General features: G+C 38.6%; 2 protein-coding genes across 2 annotated transcripts in view; both read left to right on the plus strand.

The window, feature by feature from the left end:
• pidd1 (p53-induced death domain protein 1) overlaps positions 1–17,831 on the plus strand; it is a 19,113-nt gene extending 1,282 nt beyond the window's left edge. The window contains exons 2-16 of the mRNA XM_082159085.1: positions 172–813; positions 3,413–3,826; positions 4,988–5,146; positions 5,331–5,382; positions 6,950–7,151; positions 8,198–8,347; positions 8,999–9,172; positions 9,796–9,943; positions 10,939–11,074; positions 11,837–11,987; positions 12,245–12,368; positions 12,463–12,578; positions 13,400–13,507; positions 13,626–13,804; positions 16,803–17,831. Coding sequence (XP_082015211.1) covers positions 327–813; positions 3,413–3,826; positions 4,988–5,146; positions 5,331–5,382; positions 6,950–7,151; positions 8,198–8,347; positions 8,999–9,172; positions 9,796–9,943; positions 10,939–11,074; positions 11,837–11,987; positions 12,245–12,368; positions 12,463–12,578; positions 13,400–13,507; positions 13,626–13,804; positions 16,803–17,037 — 2,835 coding nt within the window. The 5' untranslated portion in view covers positions 172–326 and the 3' untranslated portion in view covers positions 17,038–17,831. The remainder of the gene's footprint in view (positions 1–171; positions 814–3,412; positions 3,827–4,987; positions 5,147–5,330; positions 5,383–6,949; positions 7,152–8,197; positions 8,348–8,998; positions 9,173–9,795; positions 9,944–10,938; positions 11,075–11,836; positions 11,988–12,244; positions 12,369–12,462; positions 12,579–13,399; positions 13,508–13,625; positions 13,805–16,802) is intronic.
• A 605-nt stretch (positions 17,832–18,436) lies between these two features.
• slc25a22a (solute carrier family 25 member 22a) overlaps positions 18,437–20,927 on the plus strand; it is a 31,431-nt gene continuing 28,940 nt past the window's right edge. The window contains exon 1 of the mRNA XM_082159146.1: positions 18,437–18,592. The gene's annotated coding sequence lies outside the window, so the exon portion shown is untranslated. The remainder of the gene's footprint in view (positions 18,593–20,927) is intronic.

Consider the following 20,927-nt stretch of genomic DNA (forward strand, 5'->3'; position numbering starts at 1 on the left):
TTAGCACATAAAAAAAAAAAATTAATGCATTGACTAAACTGATTTATTTATTTATTATTAAGTGGTGCTCAGGTGCGGATCCTGAATTTTACTCATTGTTACATTTTTATTGATTCTGAACATTTCCAATTAACACCTTTCTTTCTTTCTCTCTCTTTTCTGTCACTCCAGTGCAGGGGCTTGTCTGGACATGGGACCGGTCTAGAGATGTGATCCCACCACAGTGATGGAAAGATGAAGACGGAGCTGGCAGATTCATCTCTCTGTCAATGTTCTCACTATATGTGGTTTGTAGGAGGGGCTGACGGAAAGAAAAAAGAGAATAGATGGAGAGGGAGGAGAATAAACAGGAGGAGGAGGAGGAGAAAGTGAAGCTGGCCACAAGTGATGGAGGAGGAGAAGAAGGCCATATTGATGGTTTTTCAGATGAAAGAAGGGTGATGATGATGGAGACGAAAGTGCATCTGGCCTGTCCGCAGTTAGAGGACTCTCCACCATTAGGACTCCCTTTTTCCTCTGACCATACGGACACCTGGGCTCCTTCCATCTTGTCGTCCTCTTCCTCCTCTTTTCCCTGCCTCTCTCCTCCTCTTCCTCCGTCGGTGGGTCTGGATGGTGTGTTGGCTGAGGGGCGGCTGGTTCTGGATGTGTATCGGGCCGGAGGAGAGGTTCTGCCCGTGTTCTGGGAGTGTGCTCAGGAGAAGATGAGGGGCCTGCAGTACCTCAGACTGGGCTCAGAGGATGAGGGGGCGCTAGAGAGTTCACTGCGTGTCCTGCCCCGACTCACACAGCTGCGCTCGCTGGCCATCAGAGGTAAATAAATACACACAAGATAAAACTTATTTTACTTATTCACACACACACACACACACACACACACACACACACACACACACACACACACACACACACACACACACACACACACACACACACACACACACACTGTCTATCTGTCTGTCTGTCTGTCTGTCTGTCTGTCTGTCTGTGTCGTTCTATCTATCTGTCTGTCTGTTTGTCTGTCTGTCTGTCGTTCTGTCTATCTATCTGTCTGTCTGTCTGTCGTTCTATCTATCTGTCTGTCTGTCGTTCTATCTGTCTGTCGTTCTGTCTGTCTGTCTTTCTGTCTGTCGTTCTCTCTCTCTGTCTGTCTATCTTTCTGTCTGTCTGTCTATCTGTCTGTCGTTCTATCTGTCTTTCTGTCTGTCTGTCGTTCTGTCTGTCTGTCTGTCGTTCTATCTGTCTTTCTGTCTATCTGTCTGTCCATCTGTCTGTCGTTCTATCTGTCTTTCTGTCTGTCTGTCGTTCTGTCTGTCGTTCTATCTGTCTTTCTGTCTGTCTGTCTATCTGTCTGTCGTTCTATCTGTCTTTCTGTCTGTCTGTCGTTCTGTCTGTCTGTCTGTCGTTCTATCTGTCTTTCTGTCTGTCTGTCTATCTGTCTGTCGTTCTATCTGTCTTTCTGTCTGTCTGTCTGTCTGTCTGTCGTTCTATCTGTCTATCTGTCTGAAGTTCTATCTGTCTTTCTGTCTGTCTGTCGTTCTGTCTGTCTGTCTGTCGTTCTATCTGTCTTTCTGTCTGTCTGTCTGTCTGTCTGTCGTTCTATCTGTCTTTCTGTCTATCTGTCTGTCCATCTGTCTGTCGTTCTATCTGTCTTTCTGTCTGTCTGTCCATCTGTCTGTCGTTCTATCTGTCTGTATGTCTGTCTGTCGTTCTATCAATCTTTCTGTCTGTCGTTTTGTCTGTCTATCTGTCTGTATGTCTATCTGTCTGTATGTCTGTCTGTCGTTCTATCAATCTTTCTGTCTGTCTGTCTGTCGTTCTATCTGTCTGTCTGTCTGTCTGTCTGTCTGTCGTTCTGTCGTTCTGTCTGTCTATCTGTCTGTATGTCTGTCTGTCGTTCTGTCTGTCTATCTGTCTGTATGTCTGTCTGTCGTTCTATCTGTCTATCTGTCTGAAGTTCTATCTGTCTTTCTGTCTGTCTGTCGTTCTGTCCATCTGTCTGTCGTTCTATCTGTCTTTCTGTCTGTCTGTCTGTCTGTCGTTCTATCTGTCTTTCTGTCTATCTGTCTGTCCATCTGTCTGTCGTTCTATCTGTCTTTCTGTCTGTCTGTCCATCTGTCTGTCGTTCTATCTGTCTGTATGTCTGTCTGTCGTTCTATCAATCTTTCTGTCTGTCGTTTTGTCTGTCTATCTGTCTGTATGTCTATCTGTCTGTCTGTATGTCTGTCTGTCGTTCTATCAATCTTTCTGTCTGTCTGTCTGTCGTTCTATCTGTCTGTCTGTCTGTCGTTCTGTCTGTCTATCTGTCTGTATGTCTGTCTGTCGTTCTATCTGTCTATCTGTTTGTCGTTCTGTCTGTCTATCTGTCTGTATGTCTGTCTGTCGTTCTATCATTCTTTCTGTCTGTCTGTCTGTCGTTCTATCTGTCTGTCTGGCTGTCTGTCGTTCTATCTGTCTGTCTGTCATTCTGTCTGTCGTTCTGTCTGTCTGTCTGTCTGTCTGTCTGTCGTTCTATCTGTCTGTCTGTCTGTCTGTCTCTCTGTCTGTTGTTCTATCTGTCTGTATGTCTGTCTGTCTGTCTATCATTCTTTCTGTCTGTCTGTCTGTCGTTCTATCTGTCTGTCTGTCTGTCGTTCTGTCTGTCTGTCTGTCTGTCTGTCGTTCTATCTGTCTGTCTGTCATTCTGTCTGTCTGTCTGTCTGTCTGTCGTTCTATCTGTCTGTCTGTCTGTCGTTCTGTCTGTCTGTCTGTCGTTCTATCTGTCTATCTGTCTGTCGTTCTGTCTGTCTATCTGTCTGTATGTCTGTCTGTCGTTCTATCATTCTTTCTGTCTATCTGTCTGTCGTTCTGTCTGTCTATCTGTCTGTATGTCTGTCTGTCGTTCTATCATTCTTTCTGTCTATCTGTCTGTCGTTCTGTCTGTCTGTCTGTCGTTCTATCTGTCTGTCTGTCTGTCTGTCTGTCTGTCTGTCATTCTGTCTGTCGTTCTGTCTGTCTGTCTGTCTGTCGTTCTATCTGTCTGTCTGTCTGTCTGTCTCTCTGTCTGTTGTTCTATCTGTCTGTATGTCTGTCTGTCGTTCTGTCTGTCTATCTGTCTGTATGTCTGTCTGTCGTTCTATCATTCTTTCTGTCTGTCTGTCTGTCGTTCTATCTGTCTGTCTGTCTGTCGTTCTGTCTGTCTGTCTGTCTGTCGTTCTATCTGTCTGTCTGTCTGTCATTCTGTCTGTCTGTCTGTCTGTCGTTCTATCTGTCTGTCTGTCTGTCTGTCATTCTGTCTGTCGTTCTGTCTGTCTGTCTGTCGTTCTATCTGTCTGTCTGTCTGTCTGTCTGTCTCTCTGTCTGTTGTTCTATCTATCTGCGGTCTGTCCATTTCCATGTGTTAATATTCTCTTTGTTATGTTTCTGTTTGAAGGACACCGTTTCCATGACCCTCAGGGTGACCCTCTCCCAGGCCTCCTCTCCTCTCTCCCCGACTCCCTCTCCTCTCTGTCTCTCCTCAATCACCTGGATCTCTCCTTCAACCGGCTCTCCTCTCTTCCTCCCTGTATTCTGTCTCTCTCTCGCCTCTCCGAGCTCCTGCTGTGTCACAATCAGCTGTCGGGTCTGCCGGAGGGTGTGGGGGCGCTGGCGTCCCTGCGGCGACTGAGTCTGCTGGGGAACCGGCTGGTGGACCTTCCCCCGGGTCTGGGTCTCCTCTGCAGCCTGGAGGAACTCGATGTGTCCTTCAACCTGCTGGAGACACTTCCAGAAGAACTGGGACAACTGCAGGACTTACAAAGACTGGAGCTGTCAAATAACAGACTCAGAGCGCTGCCGGAGACGCTGGGTGATGAAAACATCTAGCTAAATGAGAACATAAGATAGACTTGAATTGTTTTTATATAAAGTGAATTATGAATAATACAGACTAACCATTAGAATATTTTGTTTATCTAGTTGTTTTATGCTATGTTAGCATCTAAGGCTATTTTCGTGGCAAGAACAAAGTAAACAAATTAATTAATAAATTTGGTAATTATTTTAACTCTTTCCCCGCCATTGATAGAATTTCCGGCTCTCCGTGTTTTCACTGTTATACAGCAGGGGGCGCTATTACACATCTTCTGAAAGAGTACTGAGTCTCCTGATCAAAACACATGCGAAGAAGAAGCAGAAACAAGCGATAGCTTATGTAAACAGATGCGTATGTAAAATAATGGCATAAACAGCATATAAATCAAAACTGCCTAATGTTACTGAATGAAATGTCGACCCAGAACGAGCTACAGGACTGAAGCTTTGGGGTGTTGATGAACTTGATCTACTCCATCTGTGTTTTGATCATCGTTCTGAATCTGATCCAGACGTAGTTTTTGACAAAAACATGTTTTTCTTTTTGTGAAAATTTTGCTTTTTTAATGAAACTAACCCACATTCAAGTGTTGATAAAAAAGAATGCATGAAGCTAGAATTATAAATTTTTTGTTTAAAAGCAGAGGGTCCGTTCTGTCTTTTGATATCTTGCATGTTCAGATATTCATACAACAAAATATTCTGGGGGGCATGAAAATTTTGTTAAAATGCTGGCGGAGGCTGGCAACTTTTTTCAGAAACACTGGCTGGGAAAGAGTTAAAATAATACTGAATAATTAATATTTTATTAAATAATAAACAAAGTAGACAAAATGATAAATAATTGCCATTCAAAAAGCTAAAAAATCTAAATACGATTTTTAGGTCTTTATAATAAAACAAAATATTATTTATGTTATGTATAATTTTTCCACATGAGGATGTGTCTAGCTAAATAAACACACAAACCACTCAAACGCTTTTACATTTGTAGTGTAAAGATAATGTGTCGTGATGACTCTCTAACGAATAGTTAAATTTTTTCAACTATGCAGCAGAAACAACTATTTTTGAGTGAGATTTGGAGCTTTTAAGGGAAGAATGTAGTGTTTGTGACCCTGTGACTGCTGACTGAATGTCTAACTCTGTGTCTCAGGATCTCTCCGCTCTCTGAGGCAGCTATTACTCCAGAGTAATGATCTGAGGACCGTTCCAGCATGTTTGCACTCCCTCCCGCTGCTCGACAACCTGGACGTGAGGAACAACCCGCTGGGCCGACCCCCGACGCCCCCCCCGCTCGCTCACGTCACCCCAGGTCTCTCTCCACTCGCTCTGCTACTGCTTTAGTTCTCCATCAGTAATTGTAATGAAGTGTTTATCATACAGATATGATCTGTTAGGATTTCATTATGGATTCTGGATGTTTTTGTCATTGATGAATGAAACCGGAACAAACTAAGGCTGTTTGATCCCAATTAGACACTGTTTGTGTTTTATAGTTCTGGAATGTTCTGAGACCCCAGAGCTGCACCTCGGACTGGAGCAGCACAGGTGAATTAAGCCCACCTTCATTTAAAGGGTTCGTTCACCCAAAAATGTAAATTCTGTCAGTAATTACTCACCCTCATGCTGTTCCAACCCCGTAAGACTTTCGTTCATCTTCGGAACACAAATTAAGATATTTTTGATGAAATCTGAGAGCTGTCTCACTCCTCCATAGGCTTCTATGTTATTGAAACTTGCCGGCCCAGAAAGTTAGTTAAGACCATGTTTAAAATTGGTCAAGTGACTACACTATTGGCCAATAGTGAGCCTACGTTCTTTACACTACGTGAACTCACTCAGAGGCTCACACACAGAAGAAAATGAATAGTTGAATAAAGTCGTTATTTTAGTTTTTTTTGCGCACAAAAAGTATTCTCGTCGCTTGATAAACTTAAGGTTGAGCCACTGTAGTCAATTGGACTATTTTAACGGTGACTTTACTAACTTTTCTGGGATGGCAGATATCGATTACCTAGAAGCCTATGGAGGAGTGAGACAGCTCTCAGATTTCATCAAAAACATCTTAATTTGTGTTCCGAAGATGAACGAAAGTCTTACGGGGTTGGAACAACATGAGGGTGAGTAATTACTGACAGAATTGACATTTTTGGGTGAACTAACCCTTTAACAAACACGCTCAGATTTAGTACACACTGTGGGTATTTTCAGAATGGCATACTACTATAGGGATTATGCACCGATATAAACATTTTGGCCGATACCCATAACCGATAATTCGTTATATTTAAAAGCAGATAACCAATATATTGGCCGATAAATCTAAATCCAAATTTTAATATAATTTTTGAGAGCCTGTTTACAAAAACAAAAGTCTCACCATTAAAATGCTAGCCATGAGCTAAGCACACACTTATAATTATGTTGTCATTACAATTTTATGTAGCTTATATGACAGACTTGTTACATGTTCCATTTTTCCTTTTTTAAAGTGATTCCAATCATATTTCAAGCAATCCAAAACCATCATGGCAAACAATGCGCTTCTGAAGTGTCTCAGCTGAATTTATCAGCTTTATTTATCTCCCACATTTTCTAATAGGGCAGATAACAATAACATGTCGGCCGATACCGATATGGTGGCCGATATACAGTATCATGCATCCCTAACTACTATACTAGTTCTGTTTGAACTACTGTTCAAAAGTTTGGGGTCGGTAAGTTGTTTATAATGTTTATGAAAGAAGTCTCTTTTGTTCACCAAGGCTGCATTTATTTGATCAAAAATACAATAAAAACAGTAATATTGTGAAATATCACTACAATTGATCCTATCCGAGTCATTGAATAGTGAGCATCTGCCAATACCGAATCCCGATACTTGTATTTTCCTAGTGCTTTGTGCACACTTCAAGTACATTAATGTTATTAAAATCAACCCGGTGTATTCAGGGATGTGCAGAGAGTTTCTCAGGGGCTCAGGGTAATTATATTTAAAGGCCTACATCATATATATATATATATATATATATATATATATATATATACTACTTAAAAAATTGTATTTGGTATATATTCTATAATGTTCTGAATGTAAGTCTTCTCTGCTCATCAGTTTTCAAGTATCCCCTGCTGGTTGTCACGTGTTCCTTCCTGGAGGGGCGGAGCTCTTGTTTCCACGGAGATGCGTAAACACGGTCACACAATTCCAGTGGGCGGAGAGGAGGCCAGACAGGAAGTGGGTGTGGCTAGAGGATCACGACATCCTGTTGAGTCGACAGCTGGAGCTCCGCCCACATGGAGCCACATTTGAGAAGGTTGTCATTTTTAGCTTATATTTATATAAATACTTGCTCCTGTTTTATGATGTAAAAATAATACAGTTAATAACTATAAATTAATAAAATACAGTTTTATTATATATATCGAAAAATATAATTATTAATTAATTATTAATTATTAATTATGATTCATTATTATAATTAATAAATAGTGCTGTCAAATTGATTAATCGCCATTAATCGCATCTGACATAAAAGTATTTACAAACGTTTATGTTAGATGCGATTAATCAAGATGAATCGAGTTGCCAGAAATATTAATATTAATAAAATATAATAATTACAATAATTTTTATAGTGAAAGAAATCTTGTTTTATAAGTAATAACTAATACAGTTAAAACTATAAATTAATCAAATACAGTATTATTATAATTAATAACATATTAACTATTATAAATAGAATGTAATAAATTAAATATTATAATTAATAAATAAATGAATATTATTAAAATATAATAATTATAATATATTTTTATAGTGAAAGAAAGCTCCTGTTTTATAAGTAATAAGTATACAGTTGAAACTATAAATTAATAAAATACTGTTTTATTATAATTAATAACATTAAATATTATGAATAAAACAATAAATGAATACTATAATTAATAAATATATATATATATTTTTAAATATAATCATTTTTATAATGAAAGAAAGCTGGGTTACAATTAATAACTAATACAGTTAAAAATATAAATTAATAAAATACAGTATTATTATTATTAATAATATATGAACTATTATAAATAACATAAAAATGTATTATTATAATTAATAAATATATTAATATTTGTAATATAAAATCATTTTTATAATGAAAGAAAGCTGGTTTACAAGTAATAACTAATACAGTTAAAACTATAAATTAATAAAATACAGTATTATAATTAATAATATATGAACTATTATAAACAAAATATAATAAATGAATTATTATAATAAATGAATATATGAATATTATTAAAATATAATAATTATAATACATTTTCCGGTGTCTCTGTCACCCTGTCATTCTTTTAGCCGGTAGAGGTGTGCGTCCCCTATCGTAAAACACGGAAAGGTGATGTTGCGATCCGCAGGTTTGATGGTCAGTCTTGGACGACACTACAGACTCTGACCAGGAGAGGGAGTGAGAAACACAGTTGCAGGCCTGGGGGACGCCCAGCACGGGTGAGCCAATCAGATCGTGCTCGTCAAATATTACGTTTCATATTGTTGCAACACCGTACACCATCATGAGAGCATTCCTGCACACATATACAGTCAGAACTAAATTTATTCAGACACCTTCAACATTTCTCACATTATCACAGTTTATTCACTATAGTTTAGAAAATGGTAATAAAATATGAAAGAAAATAACTCAAATCGGTTGATATTTCACTGGTTTTGGCCATCCTTCTGTTAGACTGTCTCACAGATGAATTATGTTGAAATATCTGTCAGATGTTAAAGTACACACTTAGATAATACCAGTTTAGCTCAACCAATTACCAAGCAATGCTTCATTTTGTTCAGTCTGAGGTGTAAAACGGTCGCATTAGCAATTAAAGAAAAAACACTTCAGCAAAACATGGTTAGATCAAAGTGTCTGGATAATTTTTGGTCCCAAATTTTTTATATTTTTACTGGTAGTCACTGTATGAAGAATGTTTGGGTATAATATGTCAAAGTGTACTTTATTTTGCTATCCTCACTTACAGAAATGAACTATAGTGTCCTTCACCCACTAGAAAAAATATATCAAAAATGATATCTGGTGTCTGAATATTTTTTGTTTTGACTGTATATTCTGGTGTGTGTGTGTGTGTGTGTATGTAGCTGGCCTGCTGCAGTGTGTCGCAGTTCTCGTGGTTCGTGGCCGTCTCTCGTCCTTTCCTGGACAGTTGCTCCGTGTCCCCTGAGGGGGCGCTGCTGGTTTCTCAGTTCCACCCGGGGATCAAACTCACTTTCCCTCCAGAATGCACAACAGAGACGCGTACGGTCACACTGCAGGTCTGTTCAAGAATATACTATATTAAAATAACCACTGCTTCTAATAATGAGCTAATCGGACTGATGCTAATCATTTAAAGGTGCAGTGTGTAATCTTTAGTGGCATCTAGTGGTGAGGTTGCGAATTGCACCCAACAGAAGTTACAGTGGCACACAGGAAGTGATGTCGTCGTCTGAGACAGCAGAGAGTAGCCAGTTAAGCAATGAGGTTTCTTTACAAAGATAAATTAAGAAATTATATTTACTTAATTATTAATGTGTTATTGCGTATATTATTGTTACCTGTTCATCATTGTGTCAGTGTTTTATTGGCTGACTTTAGCTCGCTTCTTTGCACGAAGAACAACATAGTTACGAAACACGTTTGTCCGTTCAGGGCCACTGTAGAAACATGTCAATGTAAGGGGACCCACGGTGTGTGTAGATAGAAATGGCTCATTCTAGTGTAATAAAAACATAATGCTTCATTATGTAAGGTCTTTATACACCACTGAGAACATAGTTATGTATATGATATTACATTTCTGTCAACAGATCCTCCTAAATATTACACAATGCACCTTTAACTGTTATGATCACATATTGCTCAGTTCTGTGTTGATATATGAGTGTTTTCCCCTTAGGTCCTGCAGGTGGTGCAGTCTGAGGTGAAACACCTGACCGGAGATCCTCACGCAAGTGCAAGCCCACTGCTATGCCTCTCTCAAACTCCCAGCATGCACTTCCTTCAGCCAATCACAGTCCAGATTCCTCTTCCACCTGGAGTGACTGGTATTTGCATCACGTTCACTTCTTTCTAGGAAACGGTTTAATTGTTAAACTGAGCAGATCTTAATCTTATTAGGGATTCATTCCTGCCTGAGATTTACATTTACAGACATCAGCGGTTTAACTTATGCTAGACATTTAAAGCTGCTAAACAAGTGAGGAATGTGTACAATGTGCTCATTATATACAGCAGCCTTCATTTTCACTTTCAACACTAGATCTATTGTTTTAGCATTTCAGACTCAGGTTTTATTTTGTCAAATGTTTTTATTTATTTATTTTTTGTTAATGACACACTTTGATTATTTTTATTTAATTCAGCGGTTCCCAAACTTTTTTGTCAGCCGAACCCCTTAGACATAAAATATTAACTTGATATTTTAAGTTAGTATTTCAATAATTTAACAATACTTTCACATCTTCAAAGTTCTCCGATGTCAGTTCAAGGTCATATGATATACAAGTAAATAGATAAAATATTAACATTTTTGAAAGTAAGTGTTTTATTTCGACTTTGTTGCTGGACTGAAAGTGAACTCAAATAGATATAGGGTTTTAATCCACATTACATTCACACTGTTTTTTTTTATTATATTTTAATAATTAGTATTATGTTGTAGCAAATTATAAAAAAAACTGTATGTATACCCTAGTGAAAATAAATATACTAAAATCTATTTGTAATTTATTTTATACTAAGTATACTACAAATACATTTATATATATATATATAAGTATATAAGTAGTTTGTGTATAAAAATGCTAATGTTGTCACATGACCTCACTACATCACATGCAAGTGGTATCCGATTCAAGAAAATCACAGTTGATATTGTTTGTCATAATTTATTGTATGGAAATGTAAGGTCATGTCATGGGAGACAGTGTTTGGGGCTGTTTACACACTCCAAAACTAGTATGAGTGGTATGGTGGTGTGCTCTGAACAAAGCAGTGTGTAGTGCTGATGGATGTTTTAGGTTCATATGTGTGTGTTCAGGACACATGGTGGACATGTCCCGTTTGCACCTGATGCACGGCGACCCCACGGCCCACACCTGGACTGACGTCACCGCTCAGGTGTCCCTCTACGTCACGCACATCTACGCCGTCTTCTCAGTCACACACTTCTCATGGTGAGCAGCAAAGAAGCTCACAAAGGCTGGAGTTATTTGTTATTTAAAATGACTGTTTTCTATTTAAAAATATGTTAAAATGTCATTTTTTTCCTGTGATCAAAGCTGAATTTTCAGCATCATTACTCCAGTCTTCAGTGTCACATGATCCTTCAGAAATCATTCTAACATGATGATTATTATCAGTTATTATTGATGGTAATGGTTCTTGTTATTATCCATGCTAAAAACTCTTCATATTTTTGTGGAAACCGTGATCTGTTTTTTCCAGGATTATTTGATGAATAGAAATTTTTAAAGAACAGCATTTATTTGAAATATATTTTTTTTTGTACCATTACAAATGTCTTTACTGTCCCTTTTGATCAATTTAATGCTTCCCTGCTAAATAAAAGTATTATTATAATTTTTAATCTTACAGAAATGTTTCTTGAGCATTAAATCATCATATTAGAGTGATTTCTGAAGGATCATGTGACACTGAAGACTGGAGTAATGATGCTGAAAATTCAGCTTTGCATCACAGGAATAAATTACATTTGAACATATTCAAATAGAAAACCTTTATTTTAATTTGAAATAATATTTCACTGTTTTACTGTATTTTTAATCAAATAAATGCAGCCTTGGTGAGCAGAAGAACCTTCTTTCAAAAACATTAAAAAAAATCGTAATTATTCCAGACTTGTGACCGGTAGTGTAAACGCATACAGTCTGTCATATACAGTGTGTGTGTGTGTGTGTGTGTGTGTGTGTGTTCAGGTACTGGCTGTGGTACACCACTCACAGGTGTGTCAGTGGTGTTGTCAGGAAGATGTATCACCGCTTGAAACAGTTCCGGGTTCGATTCCTGGCGCTACAGAGAAAAAACGACCCAGAGCAGGTTCTGCTGCAGTGCCTGCCGTCTGACAAGGTGAGTGTGTGTGGGGTTGCTATGTGGTTTCTAGGGTGTTCTGGGTAGGCCATGGTCACACTAGACCTTTAAGTTGCGTTTTAATTGCGTTTCCTGTCTGAATGGAAGTCAATGTAATGAAAAGTGCAATGCAACTCAAGTCTGTGATACTTGTTTTCCAAGAAGTCAATCTATGAACTTCTTAATAATTATAGGCTCTAATTTCAGTAAAATGATACGCTACAGTTTTAGCAGTGCTTGTCCGTGTCTCTCTTCAGGCTGAAAGCAGGTTGTCGTCTCTGTCGGAGCAGTATGAAGGTCCTCAGCCGTCTGAGTTGTGTATCCTGCTGGAGGGAGAACAGTTCTTCGCTGGCTTTGAGAGAGGCATCGACATCAGCGCAGGTGCTGGACACAATAACACACCTCAACCTATACAGCATGAATAGATGCAAACTACTAAACATATTAAAGTTAACCAGAATGTTTGTGTCCTCAGACCGTCCTGACTGTAAAGAGGGCAGACTCTCATTCACCTTTTACTCTCACCTGAAGAACATTAAAGAGGTCCATGTGTGCCCGATCAGCCCACAGCAGGGCCCTGTGAGAGGACAGGTGAGACAGAGTTGATCGTTGTTTGATCAGTCCAGTATTTCAGCTGCGTAACTCACTTGTCTTCCATGGCCGTGTCTGAAATCGCCCCCTATACCCCTAAATATGGCACTATTTGAGGGGATAGTAGTGTAGTGGTGTCTGAAACCATAGTGGACGTTATCGAGTGCACTCATTCAATCCCACAATTCACCGTAATAACGAGTGTACAACCGATGTATGCTCAACGGCTAGAGAATACCCATAATGCACTGTGATGGTCGCGCCGAATGAATTCCCACGTCTGACCAGAAGATGGCGCCGCATCTGAAACATCCATCCATACGTTTTCCAAACCGCTGGTCCAATGTGGGTACAGCGTAATATCATACAGGTATAAATTCCTATTTATTAATTATTAAACTGTTTAATTAAGGTTTATACTGCTAGTTTCCATGACAGAGTTCAAGATTAATCTTTTCATAACTACTGGAGCTGTCAGTTTGCTAAACCTCAGATGATTATTAAACAGCAGAAACTATGCAAAAGCGGCAGCCCGACGCACTCAGTGTCTGAATTCACTCACTCGTTTTCAATCACTCCTTTAAATGAACTATATTAGTGGACTGATGTAGGGAATAGTGAACGAGGGTACAGGTGGCGATTTTGAGCACAGCTCATGTTCTTCTCAAATGCAAAGCGTTTGGTTAGCTCCTCCCACTTTGGAATCTCATTGGTCGAACATATTGCATATTGCATATGTGATCTGATCAGATGTGATGATGATGATGTTGTTGTGATGATTATCACTTTTACCTCTCCTGTAATAAGATGTTTCCCTCCAGGTTTCATTTTACAGGGGTGAAGTGCCTATTAATCTTCCAGAGGAAGTAGCAAGTAAAAGAAAAGGTCACGACAACCAATGGATGGCGACGCTTCCTCTGCGGATTCCTGTGAGCGATCTCGAAAACCAATAATGTTTCAAATCATTCACTTATTAGTTTCCCGTTTTGGTTTGGAAGCTGCTTATGTAGATAAATCTGAATTGTTTGATCATATTTTCACACACAGAACGCTGACTGTGATGGGAACATCTCCGGCGAGCTGAACCTGGGCGACCCGGAGAGCGGCTACCTGACACAGACCAACCTGCTGTCCATCTCCTTACGCATCAACCAGGAGTGGCAGAATATCGGCATCAACCTGGGCATCGGCTACGACCAGCTGGAGCGAATCCGAATCCAGCACAGGTGAGCATCAGATCAGAGCCGGTGAGGAGTGTGTGAAAGAGCCAGCCAGCAGATGGCGCTGTAAATCACACTGAGGCCAACAGCACGTTCTGTCTTTATTAAAGGACAGATTTTGATGATCAGTGAGTCCGAGGTATAACGAATGCACAATATTTGGGGAAATATTGTGTGGCATTCACTGTTGTCAGATGATGCACTCATTTCAGATTTCAAAAGGACAGTGTAACAGATTATACATAAATTGTGTTTATTGCAACATTAGATATCCGTTAACACTGATGACTCATTGAATATTAATTACATTTATGGCTGGACAGTGCAGGAATTATTACCAAGCCAGATCAGTGTGACTTCATTAATATTCATGAGCTTTTTTTGGGGGCCTTTCTTTGCTTTTATTGAGATAGGATAGTAGAGAACTGACAGGAAGAGAAGAGGGGGAGAGGATCGGGAAAAGTCGAACTCGGGTCGCCCGAAGCGCAACAGTGCCATCGGCTCCAACATCATGAGCCTTTTAGGACCGATTTCAGAATCAAATATCATAAGTTCAGGTTTTTTGTTGTTTGAGATTGGTTTGCTCTATCACAGACATGTTTGCGCTGGTATAAAATCACTATGGGAAATGCATTACAGAGAAAGAGAGAGAGGCTGTGTGAACATGAGTGATGGAGGAAAGAAATTAAAGGGGACCTATCATGCTAAATGCACCTTTTTAGCCCTTAAATGCATTTTGTTGTATATTTGGAGTGTTTAGAAGTACAGAAAAGATGAAATTATTCTCTTCAGGTGCTTCGTTGATATCTTTATATTCTGTTTTGGTCATATTTTTCAACCGGTTCAGATTTTTCTGTTATCTATGACGTTTTTTGAACTATCACGTCACAGTATTTGCAGCGGAACTGCCAAATAAGGACATTGACTTCCGGCCCAACACTTCGAGCAATCCGCCATTGTTATTTCTCGCTGCAATTTTGTAGTCCAAGCTAAAGGATGCAGAAGTTACGAGAGGGTAAGTTAAAATGTTCGGTTGTTGGATGTAGTAACCCACACGCTTCATTACACCGTCTAATTTAGATGAACTGCCGCGCTTGTGACAGGAGCATGTTTAACTGAAAGAACGAGCAGAGAGAGAGACCCGGTCGCGCGCGCGCTCACTCTCTCTCTTCAGAGCCAGGCGAAAGTGTAAACAAGACATCACCGTCTCCAAACTAGACGCTGTCTTGCTCTCTCTCCCTCGGACATATTAATCAAAATAAATCGACACGGTGGTAAAAGGTCGGAAGACCAAAGTTTCATGTGTAAATACAGTACACACCATTGCGATACATCCATATGAAGACGTTGTTCTGCAGGTTCGTCGTCTTCATTTTCATCTCGCTCCGGCTCTGGCTCGAACATGTAAGGCTGGCTGGACAAGTCTTCCGTTGTTGACATTTTGTTAATAACGTGTGTATAAAAGTTTCTGTGCGCTAGATAATCCTATCTCTGCTACCAGACTACAAAAATGGCCGAACGGGGTGGAGTTGAACCGAGTGTCACCGCTACAACCTGGAGAGGGGGCGGGGTATGAAGTGTCTCAATATTATTTAAAGAGACCGCACCAAAACGAGTTGCTTTCAGAAGCACATTAGAAAAGGGGTAAAAAAGGGGCCTGTGGAGCTATAATAATGAGGAATTCAGACCCAAGCATTGCAGTTACGCTTTATATAGACTACAAATGTATGATTTATATGTAAAAAGGAACAATTTAAAAGCATGATATGTCTCCTTTAAGACAACAATGGTGAATTTTGAGTGTTTGGTTTTGATCGGTCAGCCATCTGGGACACTGCAGGAGACGGGACACATTCACACGCATGCATGCACACTCATTTTCTTCAGCCCTCTATGCTATAGCCCTCTTTTCTGTAGTCTGTTCGGTTTTTCATCTTTACACCCCTGTATCTCTCAAGTCAACTTACATTTCAAGGTTACACTTTATTTTAAGGTGTCCTTGTTACACTGTAAATATACATTTGAATAACATTAATTAAGCACATGTGCTTACTATAGAGTTATAGGATTAGGGTTTGGTCAGTTGCATGTAATTATGCCTAATTTACTGTTATTACTATAGTAAGTACCAGGACAATGTAAAAAAGAGTGGTACCAATATCAATAAATGTGTTCTATAAAGCGACAATATAGCAGACAAACTTATATAAATTATGAATAATTAAATTAATTCTGAAGTGTTGCAATCAATAAAAGTGTAAAGAAATGTCAGCATAAATGAGGCACAAAATGCATGTATTTATTTCAAGGCATATGACATTACATTTATATGAATAATTGTATGCCTTATTTATTTAGGCTCATATATATATATATATATATATATATATATATAATTATGAGAATGCCGTTTTAAATGTTTGATTATGTTAATGAAATTTGGAGGTTAAAGTGCAAAATTGCCTTTATTTATTTATGCTCACATTTCTTTTCTTTTTTATTTCTTTTATCACAGCATTTCATTGTATATTTTATTATTTATTATTATTTACTTAATTTTTAAAAATATTATTGATTTTAATTATTGATATATAATTATTTAATTTGGTTTGTTATATCCATCCATGCTTTAATTGACATGACAAAAATTGTGCGTGGTGTGTGTATATATATATATTTAGTTTGTTTACAAAAATCAATGATAATTTGGGGGTAAAAATGGCTTATCTGTCATGATATTATTGCAAAAATGCACAGTGCAAAAATCTTCATTGTCAAAATAAAATGGGTTTATACAATAACAATACTGTTTTATAATTTGTTTTAATTAAAATCATACAATAAAAACAGCATATCAAATACCGCCATGATGTACACACATTGACATGACAAACATTGTGTACAGTAACAGGAAACATCATTTTAACAAATAAATTAAGAATGGCACAAAAAATTGCGATAGTAATACAAATAAAATGGCATCTCCATGTGTTTGTTTTGTCAGGGGCGACTTTGGGGCCCAGGTATTGGCGATGCTCTTTCATTGGGCGAGAGGGCAGCAGGGGGCGGGGCCTGGGGCGGTGCAGCGGCTGGTGAAAGCACTGGTGGACAGTGGCAGGCGGGACCTGGCGGAAGAAGTACAGGACGTAGTGACTCTGGGAAAGAGGAAGTATGAGGAATCACTAAAGCGAGTCGGGCTGGAGACACCAGCTACCTCTGCAGACCCTCAAACCAGCTGACACATACACACACACACACACTCACATCATCGTGCTGAGAGCGGATGCCAAGAACATGACAAACAGCAGCACTGGAGACAATAATGACACACATGGACATACAGTGTCTCTTCTCACAGGTCTCAGATCAGCTGTCTGTCTGAATGATGTCTCAAGAACTCACAGTGTCCAGCGTTATTCATAGTGAGACACGATGTAGCACTCAGTGGACCTTATCCCTGTTACAGGTTCAAGAAACAATCAAAAGAATGTATGCATGTGGGTGAATCTCATGTAGCCTCTCACAAAGGGTCATATTTCACCTCAAAATCAATTCAAAATGAATGAAATTAAACTAACAGGCAGAAAATATATTTTGCACAAGGAAAATTAAGCCATTAATAATTGCTATTGTGGCATTTTCAGTACAAGCCCATTTTACCTCCAAATTCTCATTACTGTAATGCTTCCAGATTTTACTAATTTCTATTGCCAATATTTTCAGTGGTGATCCTCGTCGCTGTAATACAGTATTTTTTAATGTATTACAATAACAATATGTGTGTGTATGTGTATATATATAAATATATACAAAGTTAAATATATATAGATATAATTTTGTATGTTTACCAGAATGTTTTTTTTATATATATATATATAATTGCAAAAATGCTCAGAAGAATATGCAAAAAAATAAAAGTTTAATAGTCAAAAGGGGATTTATACAATAACCCTAGTTTTACAATTTTTTTAAAATTGAGGCATCAAATCAAATATTGAGGCATTTAATAATAATAATAATAATAATAATAATGGAGATGATAATAGTGCAAAAAAAATAAAACCACATTGTCATAACCTTAAGAAATCATATATATATATATATATATATATATATATATATAATTTCTATGTATGTGTGTGTGTGAATGGCGTTTTAATTATTTATTTGTTTGCTTTACGTAAATGACAATTTGGGGTAAAGTGCTTATTTGTCATGAAATTAATGCAAAAATAAAAATAGGCTTAGTCTTTTCTTTATGCAGAATCAACATCTAATGTATGTTGTAGTGCAGTTTGACCAGGACGTGTTCTTGACAGGCCTCGTGACATTCATCCTCGCATTATGAACATCTGGACAATCCAAACTACACGATTCAGTTATTAAATCAGTGATGTTCATTCTTCTGTGTGTTTTTTTTTTTTTTTTTGGTAACAAGTGGGGTGTATTCCTCAATCCAAAAGGCAACCCAACACTTTGATGTCGGATCCTTCTATCCCCTATATTTAACTCAAGGTCACCGTTGCGTCACGGCGATGACGTCAGAAAGCGTTCTACTTTAGCATCAGAGAAATCTGAGGGCTTCGTAACCAGTAGGAGGCGTCACTTTCTCCCGACCTCTCCTCCTCCTCCTCCCGCTGACTCGTGTCGTGCTTCTACTCCCTCCCTTTCCTCCAAACACACACGAACGCTAGTAACACCGGCAGCTTTAACTAATATCACCCCGTCACCGGAGGAGGAACATCACATGAAGCCATAATAATCCGGAATAACGGGAAAAAACAGCAGGATCCGGTAAGTAGCGCTGTTACGCTCTTCTATAAGACCAGCTTTTGTATCATAACCATATTAATATTCGTGTTGCATAAGGGAACGTAGTTCAGTTATTCAGGATTTGATTATGTCAACAGAAGAAACAGAAATAACGGTACAGCGGTTCATACGGTGTGATGCGGCGGATCGTTTCCCGTTATTTGGAAAAACACAATTCCTTCATTCATAACCGTCAAACGAGAACGCGCTTCTTTGACAGCTTCGTTAATTCTAACGGTGTTCTAGTTTATGTTCCGCGGGCGTGAACATCTGTTTTTCATCATACAGCGGTGCGCGCGTCATCTGCTTGCTATTGTTCTGGTCGTGCGTTTGTTGGGTTTCGATCCCCGCGGGATTAACCGGCTCCACGGACGCGGGTGTGTGTGATATCTGATCAGAAGCATTAAGACGGACTGTGTGTGTGTCTAGATCTGCAGCGGATCATCATCTCCAACATCAGGGCGCTGCGGCGCGCGCGCTCTCGATGCGCCGTACGTGCGCGCTCTGGAGTCTCAGATTTGAACAGGATTCTCTGCAGCAGAATTATGTCATCAGAGACTCTGCGACCTCGTTCAGATACTGCAAATATTTCTTCACTCGTTTTTTTTTCTTCTGTATATTTTGGCTATAAGTTTTCCAGTGATGAAAGAATTGCGTCCTTGGCCTAAAAGCAAACGGCCTTTACAAAAAAATAGCTATAGTAGGCTATCAAGATATTTTGCACATGATGGACCATCGTTATAAAACTGGATTATACCATGACATATTAAACTGGAAATACCATGTAAATGCCATAATATACACGATTTCCAGTACCATGGTGTGTTTTTAAAGTACCATAGCATTACCATTACTGTGCCATGGTATTCATTACTCTGGAGTACCATGTAAATATGATGTTGCATTATTACAATACACATATACCATGGTATTTAAATGGTACTATATTGTGCTTCAAATAATGCTATGGTACTTTCAGATAAAAGCATGATATTTTTAAAAAAAAAGACCATGGTACGTTTGTGTTGTTTAATCTGGCTTGAAATAATTGGTGTATTTGCTGTCTTTGGCTGACTAATCTTTACCTTTACAATGTGTGTCTCAGGTGACCTTCAGTGTAAGTTAAACGACTGCTCACAGGGCAAAGGTCACTAGTTAAGAGGAGCAGAACACCTTGCAGATAACAGAGTTCTTGTAAATCGTCCTACAGTCACTGCCGTATGAAGATATTCCCATGATAGTCTCTCACTTCAAAATAATAAGTATTTATATTATTTTGCTTATTTTGGTTTTATATTTTAATATTGTTTAATTTTTGTGTCGACATAATTAGATACAAATATGTTTTTAAACCCTTCTTTAAATTCTTACCGAGTTAATAGTGAGCATCGTGAGAGAAAGCGAGAGTGAAACAGCGTACAGTCTGAACACTCACACACACACACACACACACACACACACACACACACACACACACACACACACACACAATCGCACACACACACTCAGCCACTCACACATACACACCCACACACACATACACACCTACTCACACACACACACACACGCGCGCGAGAGAGAGAGAGAGAGAGAGTACTGTACATCAGCTAATTAAGCAGCCGACAGTGAGAGCTCAGTGTCTGATATTAATCTCTCTCATCTTATCACTCTTGACGCTCAGTAAATCTGTCTTTGCTCTTCAGTCACTCACTCACTCACACACTCATCACTGTCAGCTCTTTTCTGCACACACTGATACACTGCTCAAACTCTGAGACTATGAGTCTACTAAACGCTGAGTCAGTCTCTTTCATTCATTCTTTCTTTTCTTTATTATTTTAATTTCATTATATTTTTCTAAATTAACAAGTACAAAAAATACATATATATGTCAAAATAATGTCAAAATATAAAAATGTATATACACACACACACACACACACACACACATACAATTTGTTCTTATTTACAATTAATCATTTACCGGACGCCTTTATCCAAAGCGACTTACAAGTGAGATTTAATTTCAGCAATTGTGTGTACATCTCATTGGCTGCCAATTTTTTTCTTATGAAACTGATGCATTTTAGCCGTTAATTAATTTGGACAGTTAATTTTTATAAACCTGCTCAAGACAATCCAGCAGAACCTCCCTAGATCAGACATAGATGATGAGGAGGGAGAGAGGAGAGGACAGAGAGACTGAAATACTGTAGAGGAGCCATTTCAAGACATCCAGGTTACGTTGAACTTCAGACGCTGAACACACACACACACACACACACACACACACACACACACACACATCTGTTATCAG

The sequence above is a fragment of the Leuciscus leuciscus genome (genome assembly GCF_965113295.1).
Source record: "Leuciscus leuciscus genome assembly, chromosome: 25".
In the NCBI taxonomy this organism is placed as follows: domain Eukaryota; kingdom Metazoa; phylum Chordata; class Actinopteri; order Cypriniformes; family Leuciscidae; genus Leuciscus; species Leuciscus leuciscus.